This window comes from Phaseolus vulgaris, chromosome 1 (assembly GCF_051622355.1).
Source record: "Phaseolus vulgaris cultivar YP4 chromosome 1, ASM5162235v1, whole genome shotgun sequence".
Taxonomy (NCBI): Eukaryota; Viridiplantae; Streptophyta; class Magnoliopsida; order Fabales; family Fabaceae; genus Phaseolus; species Phaseolus vulgaris.
This window is the reverse complement of record NC_143498.1, coordinates 34,771,960-34,795,948: the sequence shown is the minus strand read 5'-3', so window position 1 is coordinate 34,795,948 and position 23,989 is coordinate 34,771,960. Positions and strand designations below refer to the sequence as shown.

Below are 23,989 nucleotides of genomic sequence, written 5' to 3'. Positions count from 1 at the left end.
GTTTCAAAGTACGTGATTTGAATGAGTGTTCTCTGAATCTGATAGATTTCTTAACAGTTTGCTCCCTGTTCCTTTTCTTTATATATATACATTGTTTGGCAGGAAAAATAAATAGATTTTCTTTCTTTAAATAAATTCATTTGAAGATGCATAAGAATATACAAGGAAGATAATAATAATTATGTTCTTGAAAAATTGAAAATATAGGGAAAAAGGACATTTTTTCACTAAAATTAAGAAAGATAAGAGTAACGAAATGAGTAATGAATAAGAAGTTTTATGCTTACATTTACTAATATTGACTTGTTATTTGACTTGGTAAAATAATAATGTCAAAAGATCAATTATTCTTGGTAAAATTATTATATCATTTCAGAAAAATTAAAGGTGCGAAGTTAATTTACATCGATAATACCAAATTTTTTTTAACACACTTTCTGGTAGACACTAAATTTTAATAGGTATGTACTATTAAAGTCAATTAAGATTTTTTTTTAATTAATTAGAAAGTATTTGTGGTATATTTTTTTAAGATAAATAATATAAAAATAAATAAATTTATAGTAAAGGAGTTTATATTTTAAGATATTATAGATTTTTCTTATTGAGATTGGTGTTTGGTAAGTAAGAGATATATTAGAAAAGGTAATTGAGTTGTGATTTTTTTACTATTCTTTATGGAATAATATTTTCTGATTTGTTTCAGACAAGACCGTGATTTACTTCTTTTCTTGCAAGTTGTTGATTACGCGAGGATTCTGGTTTATATTTTGTTGGTTGGAGGGAGTTTTTTTGTATTTGCTTTTTGTAAAATATTATCAAAAGTTTTGGAATGAAAAAGAATTCAAAGATGAAAAGTTGAAGAAAACATGTAAAGCGGTGATTGTGACATTGTAGCTGTGGTTTGGGCTTTTGGCTTTTGTACGATGTTTTTATGCTTTTGTTTATAACTTTTCCTTTGAAATATAGAGTAAGGTTTTGATTCTTTTGTATTATCACTTTGAAATATTAGATTTGCATGTTGTGATTGAAAAATTTATTATTTATGATGTAATATTAAGTTGGTCTAGTAGTTGTAGATGATAAATATTTAAGATGTGTTATAATACATCATATAGCTGATAAAAGTATTTATTTTTTTATCCGATCTTTTCATCTATAATACTATGTTTTGATTCAAGTGAGTGAAAATGGATACAAACAACATAAAAAAATTTGAAAAGTATAATTGTTGATTGATGGAGAGTGAGTGAAAAATTTGTGATAAATATAATTAATGTGTTTTAAAAAAAAGTGTCATATAATACTAAAAATATTTTTAATTGTATTTTTTTATTAAAAATGAGTATAAATTAAATTTGAATAGTAAATAGTTATTAAGCAATGAAATTTATGTAATAAAAATATTTAAAAAATTGACCTTTTGGAAATTTATATATATATATATATAAATTGAATTGGAAATTAAGTTGAAATTTATTCTCATACAAATATAAAATGGTAAAAAGTGCATTAAAAGGGTTGTAATTTTAAAAAGAAATATAAACTTTTATAGACTAAATTATTTAGTTCAATTCATTTCATAAACCAAATTAAAATATTTTAAAAATGATAAAATAACATAAAAACAAGATTAAACATTAAAAAAAAATCAGCTTTCATTAAAAAGATATGATGAACGAGATTATATATAAAGGATTATGATCAAGGCTATATAATTGATTATGCTTCCACGTATATAATCAATTATAGCCTCATTTATTTACACCCTCTTAGAACCCAATATACCATGCATCAACAATTGTATCATGTATCACAAATGATGTTCACTTTTTTTTACTTGAAATTACATAGAACAATAAAACCATACTAGTACTGGACTCATTATTAAATTTTGGTTTAAGTTAATAAAATACACTCTTTTTAAAAGGTAAAAAGACAAAAGAATAAATGTTCAAAAATTCCTTTCTCAAAATCAAACCTGAAGTATTTTTTTCTTTCCTTGCCACCACTTTTGGTTGTAATGTATTCAATTTTTTTATGAGTAATTTTTGTGCAAATCTAAAAAGTTTACACTTCAGTTAATTAGAAATTATGATTTTAAATGTGATTATTGCAAAATTAACAGATATAGTAATGAAAGTTTTTAATTGCAGAATAGTATAAAAGCATTGTATAATGTGCATGAATTGTTGACTCTATTTTCTGGCATATCCTTTTAATTTTGCTCAAATTATGTTTTTAAGTCTCTGCCAAGTGCCAAAGCCTTCGAAGCTACAGTTATTTTCAGTTGAAATTCTGCCTTGTGCATTTTCCTACATTTTTCTACCCTTCAGTTTGATAAGTCTATTATTAATCAAATTCAACAATACTATTGTTCTTTTGTCTTTATAATTTACTTGAAAGAATTGTTATCCTTACTCAAAATCTTCACAATTGTTTATCTTTCACCATCTCAGGAGAAAAGAGAATTCTTCAACTCTTTAGACAGGTACATATACAATGAACATTTCCAGCTTTTAAACCAATACTTATATGTTCAAAATTTTAGTAAAAGTGACAATCATTTCACTTGCTTTGTTAATTGTTGTAAAATCTATTAAGAATCGCAACCACTTATTTTCTTTGCGTCAACTCGTTATCTGAGACTATTTATAGATAACTTAATAATGATGTAACAACAAATCAATTTTAAAAAGTAATTTTTAAATTTAATTTTGTATTGGTATGGGGCGAGGCCGAGACCCACTTGGCTGCCCGAGGCTGAGTCCACCTGACCGACACTTGGTTGAGACCCAAAGAGCTTTGGCCGAGACGACGAGGCCGACGACCCATTTGGCCGAGACCTCAGAAGGCTTGGCCGAGGCAACCGAAACCGCAATGAATTGGCCGATGGCCGACCCATATCATAGGAACATGGCCGATGGCCGAATCCCATTACAATTAACGCTCAAACCGAGATCAGTGAAGCTAATCCATCATCAAGAATTAGGTAATGCAACCCTAAGCAGTATCCACCTCGATAAACGGGTCCAACAAGGTAGGCCCATTAGAATAATATAAATAGCGCGCATCCCAAGGAGTAAGGTATGCCATTTATTACTGTTCACCTACCTGAGAGCTGACCACCCGCTTTACTGACTTGAGCGTCAGAGTGCCTTCGCAGGTACCCCCACCATCCGTTGATTCGCCCGGCGACCGAGTGCTGAGTACCGAAGGATAAGCAAGAAGACGAGAAGAATCACAGTTCATCACCCAGTCACCTGCCCGACCGAAGGAAGGAGAAGAAGACTTCAATAGTTCTCTAGGTCACATCTCCCTAGCAGGAACAATTGGCGACCACCGTGGGGCCGAGGGAAACTAGCTGAAGGAAAAAAGTAGATGGTCTCAACAAGAAGCATGGAAAGGATGACTGAAGCCGACCAAACGATGTTGCTGCTATCTCTCCAGAGGGAGATGGTCGAGATGGAAAGAAGAGCCGAGAAGGTTGCTTAGAAAAACGAGCAAGAGCTGCAAGTTCTCCGCAGGGAGAACGACGAGATGAAGAAGAAGCTGGGGGAGGGAGGACCCTCTGTCCTACCGACAAATGTCGTCGGCAAATCCTACACCTCTCCCCCCAACCTGGATGTGGCCGAGGGTACGAGAGGCCGACCCCCTCCCCGAGAAACCGAGATGGGCGATGAATCGTGCCTAATCAGGTCTACCCGGACGACCCTAACGGCCGACCCGAACCGCCGACATCCCTTTACGAACAACATCATCGAAGTCCCACTTCCTGAGAAGTGGAAGGGTTTCAACCGAGACCGCTATGACGGGTCGACCGACCCGGACGAGCATATGGACGCCTACACCACCCATATGAGCCTCTACACCTCGGACGACGCCGTCCTATGCCGAGTGTTCCCCACATCCCTGAAGGGAGCAGCCCTTAGTTGGTTCACGAAGCTGTCACCCAACTCCATCGATAGTTTTGCCACGCTCGTCGCAAAGTTTGAAACTCAATTCGCGACCAGCCGGCCGCACCATCTGACCTCCATCGCTCTGGTAGTTATCCGCCAGGAGAAGGGAGAGTCGCTGAGGGCCTTCGTGGATAGGTTCAGTAAAGTGGCAATGAGCATCCGGAATCTGAGCCCGGACGTTGCCATGCACCACATGCTGACGGCCATTCGTCCGGGACCCTTTGCCGACAACCTGTGCATGCAACCGGCCGACAGCCTGGACGAGCTGAGAAAAAGAGCTGCTAAGTACATGCAGCTGGAAGAGCTAAGAGAGTTATGCAACCAGGCCCGTGCCGAGGCCGGCGGAGAGAGGAAGGAAGAGAAGGATCGCCAGGCACGACCGATACAGAGGACTGACCGGCGACGGGAGAACCGAGACCGACCAATTCGGTTCTCGACATACACACCGCTGACGATCGAGAGGGGGAGGATTCTGGACGAGGCCCTCAGTGCCGACTTGATCCCTCCTCCAAGGAAGGTAGCTAGCCCAAATAATGCAGACTGGAGGAAACAATGTCGGTACCACCAGAACACCGGACACTCGACCGAGGAGTGCCAAGCCCTTAAGGATAAGATCGAGGAGCTTATCCAGGCTGGGCATCTCCAACGTTTCGTCAGGAATGGCCGAGACCCACCCAGCCGGGCGGATCCACCTAGGCGGACGAGGTCTCCTCAACGCGGCCGAAATGACCGAGATAACAGAGGCGACCGACAACCTGAGAGGGCCGATCCCCTAGGGAGGCCGATAAGAGAGGTAACCGAGAGGTTATTAACACTATAGCCGGCGGCTTCGCCGGGGGAGGAAGCATAAACAACGCTCGGAAGAAACACCTTCGGGCGGTACACCAGGTGAACGTGGTGGCATTTTGACCGAGGATGCCACCCATCACCTTCACGGACGAGGACTTCAAGGGCGTAGACTACCGCCAGCAGGACGACCCGATGGTGATAGCGGTCGACATAGACCGATTCACCATACGGAAGACCCTCGTGGACCAAGGAAGTTCGGTAGATATCCTTTACTGGAAAACTTACAAAGCTATGAGGATGACCGAGGCCGAGATGATGCCATACGACGACCACGTGGTAGGATTCTCGGGCGAAAGGGTGGGTACCAAAGGGTATATCGACTTGTACACCACCTTCGGAGAGGGGAAGAACACCAGGACCATCAAAATCCGATATCTGGTCATTGACGCCAACACCTCCTACAACATCCTCCTCGGCCGACCATCCATCAACCGGCTGATGGCCATAGTATCAACCCCTCACCTCGCAATGAAGTTCCCTTCAAGAACAGGGGACATTCTCAGGGTCCACGTAGACCAAAAAGAAGCACGAGAGTGCTACGCCGAGAGCCTCCGGGTGGAACCTTTAAGGGCCGACACCTCTCCCCTCAGAGTGAGGAAGTCCTCCCGAAAAGACCGCTCCCCCAGGAAGGATTGACCGAGGGAGATCAAGCCAACCGTGGCGTTGGTAGACCTTGATCCCCGGGCGACCGAGGATAGACTAGAGGCAAGAGAAGAGCTGAGGAGAGTCCCCCTCCTCGACGAAGAACACAGCACGGCTGTAGGAACAACCTTGGCAGCGGCCGAGGCCGAGATCATGCACGCCGCGCTGAAAAAGAATTTCGACATGTTCACGTGGACGCCGGCCGACATGCCGGGGGTAAGCCCGGATGTCCTCACCCATCGATTGTCAATATTCAAGGAAGCCCGCCCGATCTCCCAAAAGAAGAGGGACTTGGGCAACGAAAAACGACTCGCGGCGAAGGAGGAGGTCGGCAAGCTCCTGACGGCCGGATTCATAAGGGAGGCCCGATACACGACATGACTGGCCAACGTCGTCATGGTCACCAAGCCAAACGGTAACTGGAGGATGTGCGTTGACTACAGAAACATCAACAGCGCATGTCCGAAAGACACCTACCCCCTCCCGAGCATTGACCGACTGGTGGATGGGGCGGCCGGCCACAAAATTATGAGCTTCCTGGACGCTTACTCTGGCTATAACTAGATAAGCATGCACCCGAGGGACAAGGAGAAAACAACCTTCATGATGGTCGATGCCAACTACTACTACGAGGTCATGCCGTTCGGCCTCAAGAACGCAGGGGCGACCTACCAACGCCTCATGGACAAAGTCTTTAAGGACCTCATTGGCCGAGCGGTAGAGGTGTATGTGGACGACATAGTCGTGAAGTCCGACTCGTTTGATCAGCATCTGAAAGACCTGGACGAGGTCTTCAGGGCCTTAAGGGGAGTCAACATGAAGCTCAACCCCGAAAAATGTACCTTCGGGGTCGAGGGAGGGAAGTTCTTAGGCTTCATGCTCACCCACCGGGGGATAGAGGCCAACCCCGATAAGTGTCAAGCCATACTCAACATGAGAAGTCCGAACAGCGTAAAGGAGGTACAACAGCTCCTAGGACGGCTGACCGCCCTCTCCCGGTTCGTCCCCCGCCTGGCCGAGAGGACGAGGCCGATGGTCCAACTGTTCCGGAAAGGCAAAAAATTCGCCTGGGACGACCTATGCGAGGAAATCTTCAAACAGTTCAAGGAGTTCCTCACATCCCCGACCGTCATCCAGAAGCCGAGGCCCGACCACCCAATCCTGGTGTATCTGGCGGTTTCGGAAGAAGCAGTCAGCGCTGCCCTAGTACAAGAAACCGAGGGTGAGGAGCGACCTGTATACTTCGTCAGCCGAACCCTCCACTCGGCCGAGACCCGATACCAGATGATTGAGAAGGTGGCTCTCGCACTGGTCCTCACGGCAAGACGGATGCGCCCCTACTTCCAAAATCACTCCATAACTGTAAGAACCGACTACCCTATTTTTAAAATATTGTCTAAACCAGACCTTGCAGGGAGGATGATAGGATGGTTAGTCGAACTCTCTGAGTTCGACATACGATATGAACCGAGGGGCGCCATCAAGTCTCAATGCTTGGCCGACTTTTCGGCCGAGCTGACACCGCTGCCCACCCTCTCGAGCGGGTGGACTCTCTATGTGGACGGCTCCTCAAATAAAACAGCCTGTGGAGCGGGAGTCGTCCTGGAAGGGTCGAGCGACCTTTTCTTGGAACAAGCCCTCCAGTTCAGATTCCGGGCAACCAACAACCAGGCTGAGTACGAGGTCTTGCTGGCCGGGCTGAACCTAGCCTATGACATGGGAGCACGCGAGGTTACATGTAAAAGCGACTCCCAGGTGATGGTCGACCAAGTCAATGGGGATTTCGAGGTTAAAGAGCCTTTGCTGCAACGGTACTATCACGCGGCCAAAAACAGTATCGCCCGCTTCAGCAAAGCACCCTTGCAACACATACCGAGGGAGGACAACAAAAGGGCCGACATCCTGTCCAAGCTCTCGGTCACCAAAAAGAAGAGCCATCAGAGGTCAGTCATACAAATATGGTTGAGACACCCTAGTGTGACGGAGGCCGAGGCCGAGTGTCTGGCTATAGAAGAAGAAGAGGCCGAGGCCGACAATTGGATGACACCCGTCATCCAATACCTAACGGACGACACATGCAAGGCCAACCAAGAGAAGGCGATGAAGCAACAATGCGCCCGCTATACCATGATCAACGAAGATTTGTACCGGAGAGGCTACTCGACTCCCCTGTTGAAATGCATCACTAACAAAAGGGCCGAGTACATCCTGGTCGAAATCCATGAGGGAGTCTGCGGCAACCACGCCGGAGCGAGGACGATGGCCGCCAAGGTTCTGAGGACCGGCTACTACTGCCCGACCATGCAAGGCGACTGTGCCGAATACGTGAAGAAATGCGCAAAGTGCCAAGAGTTCGGTCCCCTCCACCACACCAAGCCGAAAGAACTGCACAACATCATCTCCCCATGGCCGTTCGCCATTTGGGGGATGGACATCATCGGCCCCTTCTCCCCAGGGAAAGGGCAGGCCAAGTTCCTGTTGGTGGGAGTCGACTACTTCACCAAATGGATCGAGGCCGAACCCCTCGCCTCCATCTCGGCAAAGAATGTACAAAACTTCGTATGGAGGAGCATTGTCTGCCGATTCGGCGTCCCGCACACAATAGTAATTGACAATGGCCGACAGTTCATCGACCGAGGCCTACAGTCCTTCTATGACGACCTGGGTATCAAGTCCATCACGTCCTCGGTGGAACACCCGCAAACCAATGGGCAGGCCGAGGTCGCCAACAAATGGCCGATGGACTGAGGAGCTGATCGAGGTACTTTGGGCGTACAGGTGCACCCCCCAAACTACCACACAGGAGACACCCTACAGCCTGACATACGAGACCGAGGCCATGATCCCGGTTGAGGTGGCCGAACCCACTATACGACGACATATGTTCGATCTCACCCCGAGGAAAGCCTAGCGGTCAACCCTCGACCTGGTAAGTGAGCTCTGTGACAAAAGCAAGATTCGGGAGGCTGCCTGCAAAGCCCGGGCATCCAGACGGTACAACACCAAAGTCCGGCCGAGAGGTTTTCCAGAAGGGCGATCTCGTCTGGAGAATGCGCAGCGACGCAAGAAAAAATGAAGGGAAGTTCTCATCCAACTGGGAGGGGCCTTTCCGAGTCCGGGAAATCGCACAAGGAGGAGCTTATCATCTAGAATGACTTTCAGGAAAAATTGTACCGAAGACGTGGAATGCCACGCACCTCAAGTTCTATTACAGCTAAAATCAATAAAATTACGCACTCTTTCCTCACCCAACCAGGGAGGTTTTAACGAGGCGTTTTCATTAAAGTGTTGGAAATATTTTGCCACCACCTCGCGAAAATATTCTACCAAGCAAGCAACGACCGACTGCCCACTTGCTCGATTAACATCGCAAGTGCCGGACAACCGACTGCCCACTTGCTCGATTAACATCGCAAGTGCCGGCCAACCGACTGCCCACTTGCTCGATTAACATCGCAAGTGCCGGCCAATCGACTAACCACTTGCTCGATTAACATCGCAAGAGCCGGTCGACCGCTCACCAAACTTGCGCAATTAATGGCCGATCGCCCATATTTTACTTGCTCGAGTTTAACGCTCGCAATTAATGGCCGATCGCCCATATTTTACTTGCTCGAGTTTAACGCTCGCAATTAATGACCGATCGCCCATATTTTACTTACTCGAATTTAACACTCGCAACTAATGGCCGATCGCCCATGTTTTACTTGCTCATATTTTAAACATTCGTAGTTATGGCTGACCGCCTGAGTCAATGGGAGCCTGATTAGTTAACTTGTCAATTTTTATGAGCAAACTGATAAAGGAAAAGTCGGACGATATATTAATAAAATACTGGGCGATACATCAAAACACAAAATAAGAAGGCCACGCCCCAACCTCGGAGGATGCTAAAAGAAAAAGGGAAAAGGCCACAACCCGACCAGGGGTACAAACCTAATCCCGCACTTCAACACACTCACCCTCCTTGGCCTCCGCCTCCCTACCCTGAACCTCGGCCTCCCTTCCTTCGGTCTAGGCCGGTTCAGCCCCTCGAGCAGTCAGAGCGGCCACTTTGGCACTCGGCATAATCCGACCCTGATAGACTTCACAATCAAGGTCGAATCCCCCAGTAGCCGGCGGCCCTCCATATAGCACGTGCGCTTGACGCACGGCTCTTTCAAAGCACTGCTTCAATAACTCCTCGGCCTCGTCGTAATTCTCGTCGAGTTCAGCTTCGACTTTGGCCTTGGCAGTCTGAAGGGCAAGCACCTCAGCGGCTGACTCCGCGAGCTTCTCGTCGGCCCACTTCTTCAACTGGGCAACCTCAATAGCCACCCTCCTCTTCTCGGCCTCGAGCTGCCGCCTCGCCTAGACGGCTTCATTTTGAGCCAACTCCCTCTCGGCCGACTCCTTGGCAATCTTGGTTGATAAGTCAGCATTGGCGGCCAAAGATTGCTCCAAGGACTGGGTGGCCTCCGAGAGCTGATGCTCCAATTGCGACACGGTCTCCACGTGTCGGTCTTGCCCCTGGAGACCGTGCTGGAAGAGTACGACTGAGCGACACACGAGCTCAAGGCCGCTCCTCAAGAGCTCTGTCGGGGCGACATCCCGAGACTCATCGGGGAGCGCCACACAAACCCTTCGTGTGAATTGATGGCCGCGCCCCAAGAGATCGAAGGGGGTCGGCCCAGATCTCGCCACGGCATCAGATGAACTCGAGACGGAGCAGGGAAAGGGCTGCGCCACCTCGGCCATTTCTTTATTTTAATCTTAATCTTTATGTAAAAATTAACATCATCATTGAAGTAAGCGTGAAACCTAATTTATAGAGATAAAGATCCTTAAATTAGTTTGGACTTGCGTTGGATTCTTCACTTGAATGAATGGAGTAGTTTTTTTTAATATAACACAGAATAGCATGTGATTGTCGCCATGATAGGACATAAACTGTTGGTAGGACCTAGGTGGGTTATTTTCCCACCACACTCACACTTACTTCTATAAATTACTTTCCTTAATTTTCATTTCTTTAGGAGAGATTATTGTTAATTGGTATACAATTCACCATAACAACCACAGAAAAGTACCCCCACTAAAATTACTTATATTCCTTAATAATGCAACTTTCAAAACTTATTATTTCTAACTTCTACATCTCAAATGTGATTCTTTCCTTCTTTTCAAGTTTTGCAACACACTAATAATATGATTAAATATATCAAACATATATAAAGTATTTTTAGTTCATATTTGAGAAGTTGTTAATTGTAAATAGAAAGAATTAGGTTAATTTTGATATCCACGAGGGAGTTTATATAAAACTGGCTAATGTGACACGATTCTTGATTGTGTGACATGTTTACCGTTACAGAAGAAGAAGGGAGACATAAACAATCAATAACCTGTGCACAATTAGAAGTTGCTTGCTGCTCCTTTCCTCTATTTTCCTTTTGCATAGAAAGCATACATTTTGTCAGAGGGAAATGAAAAAACACAGGGCAATGTTATGAAGAGAAAAGGAAAATAAATGAAAAGGAAAAGGTTCATTGGAAATCCACCTGGGCAAAGCTAATGGTAAAATATTTTTATTTCATGTCTTCACATTAAATTTTTCATGATATTATGTTTTTTAATTTTACTTTTTATTCAAAATTTATTTATTATAAAAAATAAGAGATAAATTTCTTACCTTTCAAAATATTAAAAAAAGAAGTAAATATGTATTTTTAGTTTTGAGACAAATACAATAGTATAGCTGAATTCACAGCAGTTTCCTCTCCCACCCCATTATGTACAAGAACAATATAAATTTTTTAGGGTTTGTTGGGAACAGACACCCATTATTTGAAGGTGATGATGATGTGACTTTCCAGACGGTGCATGAAAGTGTCTAAAATAAACTAGCAAGATGAGAAAGGACAAGAAGATTGTTTTATGACATAGGAAATTTACACAATCATGGGACAAAACCCACTTCTTCACTATTCTTGTCTTTTCCATGAGCAATTATGTGATTGTGTGCAACCACTTTAACAAATTATTTATGTTTATAATGTTAAAAACTGAAAGAAAGTTTTTAGTTCTTGTTTAATTCATAGTAATAATTATATATGAGATCATTTCATCAATCAACATAATTACCACCTCGGAGTCTTGAAATTTGAATTTTTATCCAATTTAGCTAACAAGTTTATAAACTAGGATTTACCTTTCACTTTTATATATATAATAGTAAAAATATGTGTTAAAGCGTGTTTATATATCCTTATTTTGAATTATATATTTAGAGAAAGTTAAATATTTATTAGTGTGATATATTAAGTTTAAAAAATCTATCTTTAAAATTATTTCTAAGTAATTAAAGGATAACGTTTTTATATTAATATTTATTCAAGAGTAAAATGGAAAGACTAAATTTATAAATTAAATGAAAACCTTCATTATTTACTATTATAGATATAAAATGTAAAATTAGTTTTTTATTTATTTTGATACATTCTTATCCTAACATTTGCACTTAACTTAACACTATATAATATAATGAGTGTTAATTTTAAGGATCTAAAAGAGCCTCTTATATAATTTTAAAAAGCAGATTAAAACCTAATTCAATTTGGTAAGCTCGTTTTGTAAAGTTACAAAGATCTTGGTGACAAGTCTGTTTAAAAGGTCTCATTTGTGGAGAAAGGAAAACACTGCATTGTCACAGAAATGTAATCAGAATTAATAAAGAAAAAAAAGATATCAAACATGCATAGTTAAATTTTTGAATTATAAGTCAGGTTTTGTTATTTTGGTTGGTGAAGAGCTTTGTGATTCAATTTCAACAACTCTTCGAGTATGCAATGAAATAACAATTTCAGAAGAAGCAATCATGCACATTTGTTACATGAACTTAGTTTTAAATTGGTAGTGCGCAAATGATGATTTCTAATGTCATGTTTTTCATTTGTGGAACATAAAGGTTTAGACTTCATAATAGTATAATAATAGAAGCTCCACGAGTCGAATATTTGGTGTATGAGTCATGGTTGTTAATCATTAACTAGGGTTTCGTGGGAAGTTTCAATATGGTTGGATGTTTAAGATTTTGTATTTTGGTACACTTTATTTAGCATAGGCAGGGAATGTTTTTTTTATTGGCAAAGAATAAATAAAATAGAATGAGACATTTTAGGGGTGTCCCAATCCTTATATCAAGAATTTCAAATCAAGCTTCTTAATACCCAACCAGTTGGAGATCCAACAAACATTTTAACATATCAACTAAATTGACATAACAGAACAAGAACACAACAAAATAGAATTACATCAACCCTTCAAAGAAATCTCATTCTCAAAACAAGACAAAAAAATTCCAACAAATAAACAAGATCTTTGCCAGCAAGCAAAAACAATCCAAACACCCAATAACCAAAACATCAAACCGACCCTGCGAGGAAGATACAAAAGCTAAAAAACCTGCACAAAAACACATCACAACTTCCAAACCTGGACAAAATGTTAAACATGAATCACCAAACATCAATCTCTTAAATATCTCATACAACATAAAGGTTGCAAGCACCAATTCGAGTAAGAGAAATTAGCCAATTTTTCCTTTACCGTAACCCAAAACCAAGTCTTCCTTTGTACCATAGTAAAAACCTCAACTAGATCAACTCGCCCATTCTTAAAAACAACCCTATTCCTATGATTCCAAATTTCACCTATAATACCTACCCAAATCCCCCCAACATCTAACAATAGCATGTTTCAAACCTATAGGTTTAAACAACTTAAAGTGCATTTGTGCATCACAGTGTAATATCGAAGAAATCCCTAACCACTCAAGACACAGTCCCCAAAATTCTACACCCAAAAAAGAGATGACTTATCGTCTCTTCTTCCACACCACATAGGGGACAACACTCACAGACCAAAGAAATACCACGTCTCAAGAGATTGTCCTTAGTGACAATTTTATTAGATAACACCCTCCAAGTCGTCATTTGTGCCGAAGGTAAGGTATTTAGTTTCCAGAACTTTGCGAATAAGTCCTCATACACTGCAAACTCCTCCCCCAAAAGAATATTATAAACTGCCTTCACAAATAATTCTATAGATTCTATATCCCTCCAAAGCCATTTATCGGTCGTACCTTCACCCTTTCTTAATAACCTATTGTTATCCAACACTTGCAATAAAAGTTCAGCTTGATGATAAGTGCCAAATTTTAGTAATATTTTATATTAAAATATAGGCACTTAAAATATAAACACTTATGAGTATTAATTGCTAAAATAAGTATAAAATTACCCTTAATTTATGAATTTATATCTTTTTACACATTTTATGATTTTAATTTGAATATGAACGATTTATTCCCAATTTTGGTGTTAATTTCAGGATTATAGGGGAGAGTGGAGATAATTGGAGAGAAGGAAAATATACAAAGCTAAAAAAGAGAAAGTTGGAATGCATCAACACTCACCAAAGCTACCCAAATTCGCAAAATTCTAAGATGCCACCAGTGGATCTCGCTCAAGTGAGTAGAATCTCGCTTGAGCAGATAGCGCCAGTAACGTGGGCATCTTTACGTTTTATTTGCCCAAGTGAACCCATAGGTGCCCAAGCAAGAAGTCACTTAAGCTCAAGCAAATTAGGTTAAATAGGGGGCTTGAGGTACAACCCTAGTGTGCATGATTGAGAGGAAAACACCATTGAGTGAATTGTAATCCAATTGAGAGAATAAAAGGTGTTAGAAGATGTGTGGCTAATTCTATCCTTTAAGATTGAGAGTAATATATTCAAACTCTTATGTATTGAGGTGATATTTTAATATAATATTATGTTCTTGATTGATTATTAGTATTATTGTTTTGTTTCTAATTCTTGATCTAGAATTTTAAATCTGACTGGAAAGTATTTTTATGGTTTTGACCTAAACAATAATACTTAACATATTTGAGTGCTAAGAATAAACTTGAAATATTAATTGCTATCAATGTCTGAGTTTGATTTTAAGTTGTTTTTATAAATATGCGAGGAATAGATACTTAGGAAGCATCTCAATAATTTTATATGCGAGGAATCATGCTAATCAAAATACATAAGAGTGAGAAAGATGAATCCTAATCCCTATTTTTCTAACTTGAAGCAACTAATTCTTTGTCTGTTTTCTAATTAATCATTGCCAACACAACCACTTTCAACACACTTTTATTGTTCTGTTTTATATTTAACAAATATTTTACTTGATTATTCAACTGTCCCTTGTGGGTTCGATATCCGTTCTTAGGGAAACATTATTACTTCTAACAACGCAATGCAATTGCCATGAAAAGTCATCACTTGACTAGATTCCCACAGAAAGAGACCCCTTCTCAATCTCAACTTCCACGACCATGTATTATTACTCCAAACCCCAACTTGTGACAGAGTGTGACCAATATCTAAGAAGATCGAAAATAGCCTAGGGATTTTTTTGCATTAAAGGAACATTGTCCACCCACTTATCCTCCCAAAACTTAATTTCTTCTCCATCCCCTATTTCCCACCACCCTCTGTCATCAAAGTCATTACCCCACTCCTCTAGATTCCAAACTTTCCTAATGTCCCACCACCACACCGACTCCTTACTATTCTGAATGTGGGACCTTAAGCCCTTCCATCCACTATACTTAGAATCTAGGATATCCTTCCATAAACTTCTCTTTTCAAACTTAGGTCGCCAAATCCATTTCCCCAGAAGAGCCAATTTAAACTTTCTTATATCAATAACCCCTAAGCCACCTTTATCTTTCAAATCACAAACCTTGTCCCAAGCCACCCAAACAATTTTTCTATTCCCTGAGCCCCAATCCCACAAAAAAGTATTTTGTATCCTTTTCACTTCCTTCACCACAATAACTGACATACAAAACAAGGATATATAAAATAGCGGTAAAAATGTAAGCACAGATTTGATAAGACATAATTTGCTAGCCATAGAGAGGAATTTCCCTTTCCAAGACCCCAACCTACTTCATAATTTATTGAGCACCCCTTCCCAAAAAACATACCTCTTATGATTCCCTCCTACCATCACCCCCAAATAAATAAAGGTGCCTTCATAATATCACAATTAAGAATAGAATCATAAAACATCATCTGATTGACGTTCACACCCACTCCACCAACCTTACTCTTGGAATAGTTAACCTTAAGATCAGAGGCAAGTTCAAAACACTTTAGCATTGCTTTTAAGGTAACAACACTTTGAGTTGTGGCTTTACAAATAAATAGGGTATCATCTGCATATTGTAGCATACTCACATTTACCTGCCTTTCCCTGACCTCAATACTCTCTTATAATATCTCCTCTTTCGCCTGTCTAACCACCTATGCAAGCCCTTTAGCTGTAATGAGGAAGAGAAATGGTGCTAACGATCCCCTTGCCTTAAGCCCTTCTTTGGTTTGAATTCAATAGTTGGATTTCCATTTACAAGCACAGATATCGAGGAAGATTCTAAGCAATTTTTTATCAATTCAATCCACTTTCCACAAAATCCCAATCTTCCTAGCATGTAATAAATAAACTCCCAATTATTGAGTCATAAGCTTTTTCATAATCCACCTTAAACACCACACTTTTTTTCTTTTTTCTCTTTACTTCCTCAAGGGTCTCATTAGCTACTAGCACACTATCCTACAACCCCCTTCCTTCTAAGAAAGTAGACTACCTAGGGCCAATGACTTTATCCAACACCCTTTTAAACCTTGAGGATAGAAGTTTAGATACAATTTTATACACACATCCCACCATGGAAATCGGTCTAAAGTCATCCAAAACTTGTGAATTTACAGCCTTTGGGACAAGAGTAATAAAAGAAACACTAGTACCTTTCGGCCAACTACCAACCTCTGCAAAACTTTGTACCACACTCAAAACATCTCCTTTTATAATATCCCAACAAAATTTTATAAAGCCAAAATTAAAGTCATCCGACCCAGGACTTTTAGAACTGTCACAATTCCAAACTGCCTCCTTAACTTCAACTTTAGAAATAATTCCAACCAACATTTCATTATCCTCTCTTGTGATACCCTTAAAATGAACATTATCCAATCTAACTTGCAGTCTTTCCCTCTGCTGAACCTGTCCTAAAAAAAATCTTTCACTCTAGCTTTTACTTCAACCGGGTCATCACACCATTGATCACTGATCTTAAGACCACTAATCCCGTTTTGCATCCTCCTCCACTTAATATTGGAATGATAAATCTTTGTATTCAAATCACCATGACTTAACAAATTCAACCTTGCTTTTTGCTGCAAAATTGCTTCTTGTTTAACTCTGACTTGCCCCAAGTCAGCTAAAAGCCATCTCCTTTCTTCTCTGCCTTCCGCACTCAGGTCCCCCTCATCATCTTTTTCATCCAGAAATTGAATTCTCTTTTCTAAACCCACTCTTTTTTAATTAACATCTCCAAAGGCTGATTTTTTCCAACTCCTTATGTCGAACTTTAACCTTTTCAATTTCTCCTTCATAACATACAAACAATTTCCCCTATTTCCCCTAATAACATAGTTTTCCCACTTAGTCCTTATGAGCTCCTTAAAACAGACATCTTTTTGCCATACATCAAGACATCTAAATGGTTTTGGACCCTAGTCAATGTTTATATCTTTTAAAATTAAAGCACAATGATCCGAAACCGATCTCCCTTCTGCAAACTATTTACTTTTTGGCCACTTCTTTAACCATTCATGTGAAACTAAAATTCTATCTATTCTGCTCTTAACAGTCCCGTTAGATTTATGCCAAGTAAAATTTTTACATGAATCTTCAATTAAATTATTAAAACTCTGTATTTCACTATTATAACTAACATTAGAGTTTTGGCCTCTTCTCTTCCCAGCAAATCTGATAGAATTAAAATCTCTAGCTACACACCACATTTATTGGATGACTCTTTCTTACCTCACTTAATTCATCCCAAATAATTCTCTTTTCCCTTAAGTAACCAACACAATATATATATTAACTATCGTTATTTCTATTGACGTTCCTATCTTCCATAGTCCTTCAATGATTGAAAATTTATTCCCGTTTATGTACCTTGTCATTTCAAAGCAATTTTTCTTCCACATAGTGACTAGCCTTCCACTATTATTGAATGCCCCATTCTCAATCCAATCAATTTCATTTGACCCCCAAATTTGATAACACCCCTCCTTACTAATTTGTTCACATTTTGTTTCCTGAAGACAAATAAATCCAACTTGTTCCTTTCTAATAAGATCACTAATATAGTTCTTTTTATCCTTCCTCCCAAACCCCTACTATTCATACTAATTAGTTTCTTCATCTAAACATTTAGTCCACCCCTACTTAGAACCTCCTTCCTATTGTCCCTTTCTTCCATACACTTTAAACTATCTAAGACTCCTTCCTCATTTCCCAACCAAGAGAAACCCAGTTCCTTTCCTACATTCTAAATTCTAGTTGCTTCTAGGGTCTCATTTTTTAACCAAAATATACGATTGCAATTTTTAACAGCATTATTAGAGAATCTAACCTTACATCCATCTTGCGAGATTGCTCATTGGTTCTGTCAAGGCGTGCATATCCCACAACCTATGATTCACTATTGTATCTACTCTCCCTAACCTCCAACACCCTCTGTTTAGCACCGGGGACCGACGTGGCGAGGTGGTGAAGCTCCCAATTTACACGACGACGACACCCAAGGAACGAGCGACCATTAGAGAAGCTGAATCGCTTCCACACCTCGAAGAGGTCTCCACCACCACTGAACCTCCAGCTCCAACAAGCGTGGATGATGTGGCAAGGCGGGAGGCCGAGGTGGGTCTCTTTAATTAACTTAATAAAACGCCTAGGCTCCCCCTCTAACTCATCATTTACCTCATTAATACATCCGGACTGCCCACCTAACTCATCAATTGCCTCATTGAAACTAAAAAAAAAATGCTTAATATGTTTGCTTGGCAAAGAATATTATAACCTTTACATTGAATTTGGATGAATTTTTCAGGGCATCACAATGTTTTTCGACTAACGAGATGTGGGACATGTTGGAAGTAACTCGTGAAGGAACTTTAAATGTTAAAAAAGCCAAAAAAACACGCTCTTATACAAGAGTATGAACTATTCAAAATGCAAAAGCAAGAGACAACTGCAGATGTGTAGAAACGTTTTACACATATTGTAAATAATCTCATTGGTCTTGGGAAGACCTTTGACAAAGAAGGGCTAAATATCAAGGTTTTGAAGTGCTTGGATAATACATGGCAACCCAAGGTCATGACTATTTCAAAATCACGAGATCTGACTACCCTAACAACAACAAATTTGTTTGGAAAGCTGAGATAGCACGAGATTGAAATGAACAAATTGAATGAGTAGGAAAGTGGAGACAAGAAGGCCAAATGAATAGCTCTAAAATTTTATATTTAGAAAAGTGAGGAAGACTCCCGTGAATGCAATGACATAGAGACACTGAATTTCATAACTAGAAAGTTTGGTAAAATCCCGAAAAAGAAAGGCAAGGATAAGGTGTCGTCAACAAAAGGTATAACTTAAGAAAATATATTGATTATTGTTCCTCTAATTTCACCTATTTTGGTTGTGGTAAACAAGGACATGTTTGAATCAAAGAAAAAGGGTATGACAGGAAACACGAAAAAGGAGGAAAAAACATAAGAGCATATGGACAACTTACTTAGAGTCTCTCGAATATTTCTCATTACTCGTATAGACTCTCCCTGTCCAGTTGCATAATGCCACATATCTCCTTCTGAGTTGTGATCACTATAGATGTAGGGAAGAATTTCTCTAGAAACATTCTTTTCAAATTATCGTAGCTAGTCACTGATCCTAGTGGTAGGTAGTAAAACTAATCCTTTGTTGTATCTTGGAGGGAGAATGTGAACACCCTTATCTTGATATGTTCCTCTAAGACTTCAACTAGTTTCATAGTAGTGCACACAATGTGAAATTCCTTTAGATGCTTGTGTGAGTCTTAACCTACAAGACCATGAAACTTTAGCAAAAGGTGAATCAAATCATATTTAAATTCGCACTATATATCTAACTCAAGATATTGAGTACAAAGAGTTTGGATGTTCACATCAGGTGCAACAAGCTCTCTCAAAGTTCTTTCAACCATGCTAACCAGGCTATCAATGTCAGAATCGGAATTAAGTGAAACATGGGATGAATTAGACATTTTTAGCTAAAAGATTATGACACCTAGACTATCTAGCTAGCCTATTCCTTTTTTTGGATCAAATTAATGAAATTCACCTGGATGAGAACCTTTTAGACACTTTTTTTTTATTAATGATGCAGATGCAAGAACAAAAAATAATGAATGTTAATGCAAGAAAATAATGAATGCTATGAAAAATATAAACAAATCTAAAACCAAAACTAAAAATTATTAATTTTATTAATATTAATAATAGTATTATTATTATTCATATTATTCAAAGTATAATTGTTAATATAAATTAATAATAATTATAATATTAATAAAATTAATAATAATTACGATAATAATAATACTAATGTTAATATTAATAAAATTATTAAGAATTACAATAGTAATAATTATAATAATATTAATATTATTAATAATAATATGAATAATAACAATAATAGTAATATTAATAATAATAATTATTATTATTATAATATTGTTAATATGATGATAATTATAGTAATAATATTATTATTAATAAATTAACAATAATTACAAAAATTACTAAGTAGAAGAGTTGGTATCAACTAAACCAAAGCCATTTATTGGTTTTATTATGATTCTTATTATGTCAGTGAATTTGGGTTCAACTCTATCTATTAGAAAAATGGAACTTTTATTTTTAACAAGTTTGGTGTTATTATCGACAAATTATGTTTCGTGCTCATTTTTTTTTTAATTTTCATATCCATTGGTAATAAGAAAAATTATTGACGAACATTGGTTTTATTCAATATTGTTTTGGAGATATGCTAACACAATGCTAAATCATCTAACACAAAGATTTATAGTATATATAAGGGTCGTTGACTCCAAGTCGTCTCTCAATGAACTCAACTGCAAATCCACTAAAGAGTGTCTCAAACTTATCTTCAAGCAATAAAAGTTAAAAATAATAGTAAAATAAAGGGGAGTTTTGATTGTTTGTGCAGAAAAAATAAAAGACGTAGGAAAACGATAAAGATATCAAGTTGATTCACCATTGAATTCATTATTTTTTATTCTAAGATTATTCTTTTGTCCATTCTCACTCAAATATTAACTTAATCAAACAAACTTCAATCAAATTCAACTAAATATTATCAACAAAATAAACTCCTACTAACATATTCAATATCTGACTTATCTCCAAGCATCTACTCTTGAGATATTTATCTTCTACCTCTTGAATTAAACAACCAATAGATTGATTAGAATTAAAAAAACAATAGATTTATTATAATTAAGAAAACTAATTAAGAACTCCAATTAAAGAAAATAATTGAATTCTCGACAAGCGTTCAGGAACATTCTTTTTTACAGAAACCTAAATTTCAGAAGATCAAACTGTTTAACACAATCTCCTACAGAAAATTAAATAACAAAACTTTATTGAACAAAAACCCTAAACCCTAAACAAAAACCTTCCAACTTATTGCGATATTACAAGAGTGTCACTTTGAAAGGCTTAGTCTTCCATGCGGAAGACAAAAACAAGAAAATTATAGAAAGGAAATAAAACTAGGTCTAGAGTATGTTGTGTGACTCTCTTTTTTCTTCCTCTGAAGCTCTATTTAAATGTCTCTTTTCTTCATGGATTTTGGATACAAATTTTGTCCCAGATATTGTCTTCCAATCCTCCTTATTTTGCAGATATCTTATTTCCAATTTTGTTCCAGATTTTGATTATTGCTAATCTTCTAGATATGTTATTAAAGGATATAGATACCAGATTTATAGAAGGATCATAATATTAATTGTGTCTTTTTTAATTATTAGTTGTTTATCTTTATAGAGGTGAACAACCTTTATTTTGTTTTGTCTGTTATGATTCTAGTATTTATTGACTGATTATTTCTCTCTTTAGCTAGACTTAGAACGAGTGTACTGCTTGTAAATATTCACACTATTTGTTTTGATCTCAATGGAATAATATTAGAGATATTCATTCTTATACCCTTTGCCTTCCTTTTTTACTCTTTTGTTAATCTCTGTGCTATTTTATAATATGGTATCGGAGCTCTGATCTGGTTGCTACATTTATCCAAGTCTTGGTTTATTTTTCTCTTCCAACACTTCTGCTCATCTTAAAGCCTTTTGTGATAGTGATTGAGGCACCTAGAGTGATTCAAGACAATCAGTGACTGATTTTAGTATGTATCTTGGAAATCTCTCATATCCTGGAAATCAAACAAGCAAGGAACAATATGAAATTCAATGGCTAACTTATCGTCTTCAAGATTTCAAAGTTCCTTTTGAGCAACCATCTATTTTATAATGTGACAATGACTCGACAAGATACATTGTAGCAAATCCAGTATTTCATGAGCGTACAAAACATATAGAAATAGATTGTCATGTTTTTTTTATATCAGCAATAAATTAATAGAATAAGATGAGACACTTAAGGAGTGCCTCAACCCTTTTACAAAACCACTTCTAGTTCAAGCAATGACAGTACATAACAGAGTTAATGTTTAAGTAAACTTAACACTAGAGGACTTAAACAGAAGGGTCCCAATTCAATGCTCTACGCATAACCCAATGGAAAGAGAGCCACTGTAAATTGCAGCTGCTGGAAGGCCACGAACAAAAGTCCCTCCCATCCCTTTTCAACTTAATGTTGTTAGATGAAAATTAAAGAAGGGTCTCATCCATTTGCTTCCCATTTCCACCACAGAACAAGTGGTTGACATTTATACCAGAGCAAGTCCTCAATCTTTTAAGAGTATTTGTTCCAAGTTGGATCTCATCAATATTTTCTCCCCAACCCCTAGGGGATATTAAAGGATATGGATACCAGAGTTATAGAATTATCATAATATTAATTGTGTCTTTTCTAATTATTAGTTGTTTCTATGTATAGAGGTGAATAATCTTTATTTTGTTTGGTTTGTTATGATTCTAGTATTTATTGATTGATTATTTCTCTCTTTAGCTAGACCTAGAATGAGTGTACTGCTTGTATATATTCAGACTATTTGTTTTGATCTCAATGGAATAATATTAGAGATATTCATTCTCATATCCTTTGCCTTCTTTTTTACTCTTTTGTTCATCTCTGTTCTATTTTATAATATATGTGATTTAGAATTTTATTAATTAGGACCATCACAATTGAATCTATTGCAAAAAAAAAAAAAAAATTGTAAAAGATTTGAAGGATATTTTCTCTAATTTAATTAATAATTGCAAAGGATTATCTGTGTAGAAAATTTGAAGAGGATTATCTGTGTAGAAAATTTGAAGAGGATTATATTTGTAGAAAATTTGAAGGATATCAGTGAAGAAGATTTGATCAAATTTAGAACTTGATTCTTAAGAAAGTAACAAAATCACATAATCGAAATCTTTCCTCTTTAGAGTAGTGCACTTAGTTGTAGACAGACTTGAAAGATTATCTAATAATCTGTCTAATGAGATCGTATAGTCCTTTGTCAACATAACTTTCCAAGCTTTAAAATACTTTAATTTTTCAATTGAAATGTCATAATAAAGACATAGAATCTCTACAAATAATTAGAAAGAGGAAAAATGAAGTTTAAAATCCAAATTTAGCCAATAATCTCAAAGGTCCAATTAATCCTAATTGGGTATATCTTATTTAAAATAATAGATTTATTATCAATTACAATCTAAGAAAGCCGAGGTCAAACACTCTAAGAGTGAATAAAAATATACTGATGAAAAAACATTCATATTAGAGTAGTTTCAAAGGAATGAAATCTATTTTTCTTTCTAAATTAGACTCCAAAGATTCAATGCACTTTCATGATTCAATTCTAAATCTTAAGCCAATTAAGGGGTTTGGTAGTGTCTTGCCTCAACACTTCATTCTTAAACTTTTAGTTCATAAATCCCTAAGTCATGTCAAGGTAAAAGAAGTTATACTTTTTCCAATTAGTGTTTTAGAATCCATAAATGTGTCATGTCTTCTTTTAGTTGAAATAGGGTTATTTTAGTCAATTTGAAGTTGTTTGTTTCCTTATTTGAGTGATTTAAGTTTATTCAAAATATGGTAAATGCATTGTTTCACTGTGAAATTTTGAGGTCAATGCATATTTTGTAACGTTTAGTATACCAATGGAGCTTGGAAATATTTGAATTTTTGTGTGACTTATACTCTTAAATTTGAAGTTTTGGTATAAAAATTAAATGTAAAATGTAATATAAAATCTTATCTAAAATTTGAATTGATCTAAGCTATCTAGTGCAAAGTTGAAGTAAATATCATTTAGAGTTTTAAGGAGAATTGGTACAAATAACTGTTATGGTAGGTGAAATTGTGGTATATGCTAAATGACCAGTTTAAGTGTTGATATGGTTATGAAA

The 23,989-nt window shown here is 38.0% G+C and overlaps 2 protein-coding genes across 2 annotated transcripts; both read left to right on the top strand.

The window, feature by feature from the left end:
* The first annotated feature begins 3,672 nt into the window (after positions 1–3,672).
* LOC137815868 (uncharacterized) lies at positions 3,673–4,779 on the top strand. The gene has a single exon (XM_068618980.2). The coding sequence runs from the start codon at positions 3,673–3,675 to the stop codon at positions 4,777–4,779; it is 1,107 nt and encodes a 368-aa protein (XP_068475081.2).
* A 95-nt stretch (positions 4,780–4,874) lies between these two features.
* On the top strand, positions 4,875–5,444 carry LOC137815869 (uncharacterized). Its single transcript, XM_068618981.2, has one exon. It carries the CDS (start codon positions 4,875–4,877, stop codon positions 5,442–5,444), a length of 570 nt encoding a protein of 189 aa, XP_068475082.2.
* Positions 5,445–23,989: the final 18,545 nt, after the last annotated feature.

Excerpts from the sequence above, each read along its gene's own strand:
- LOC137815869 (XM_068618981.2), top strand. The coding sequence starts at position 4,875 with ATGCCACCCATCACCTTCACGGACGAGGACTTCAAGGGCGTAGACTAC.
- LOC137815868 (XM_068618980.2), top strand. The coding sequence starts at position 3,673 with ATGGGCGATGAATCGTGCCTAATCAGGTCTACCCGGACGACCCTAACG.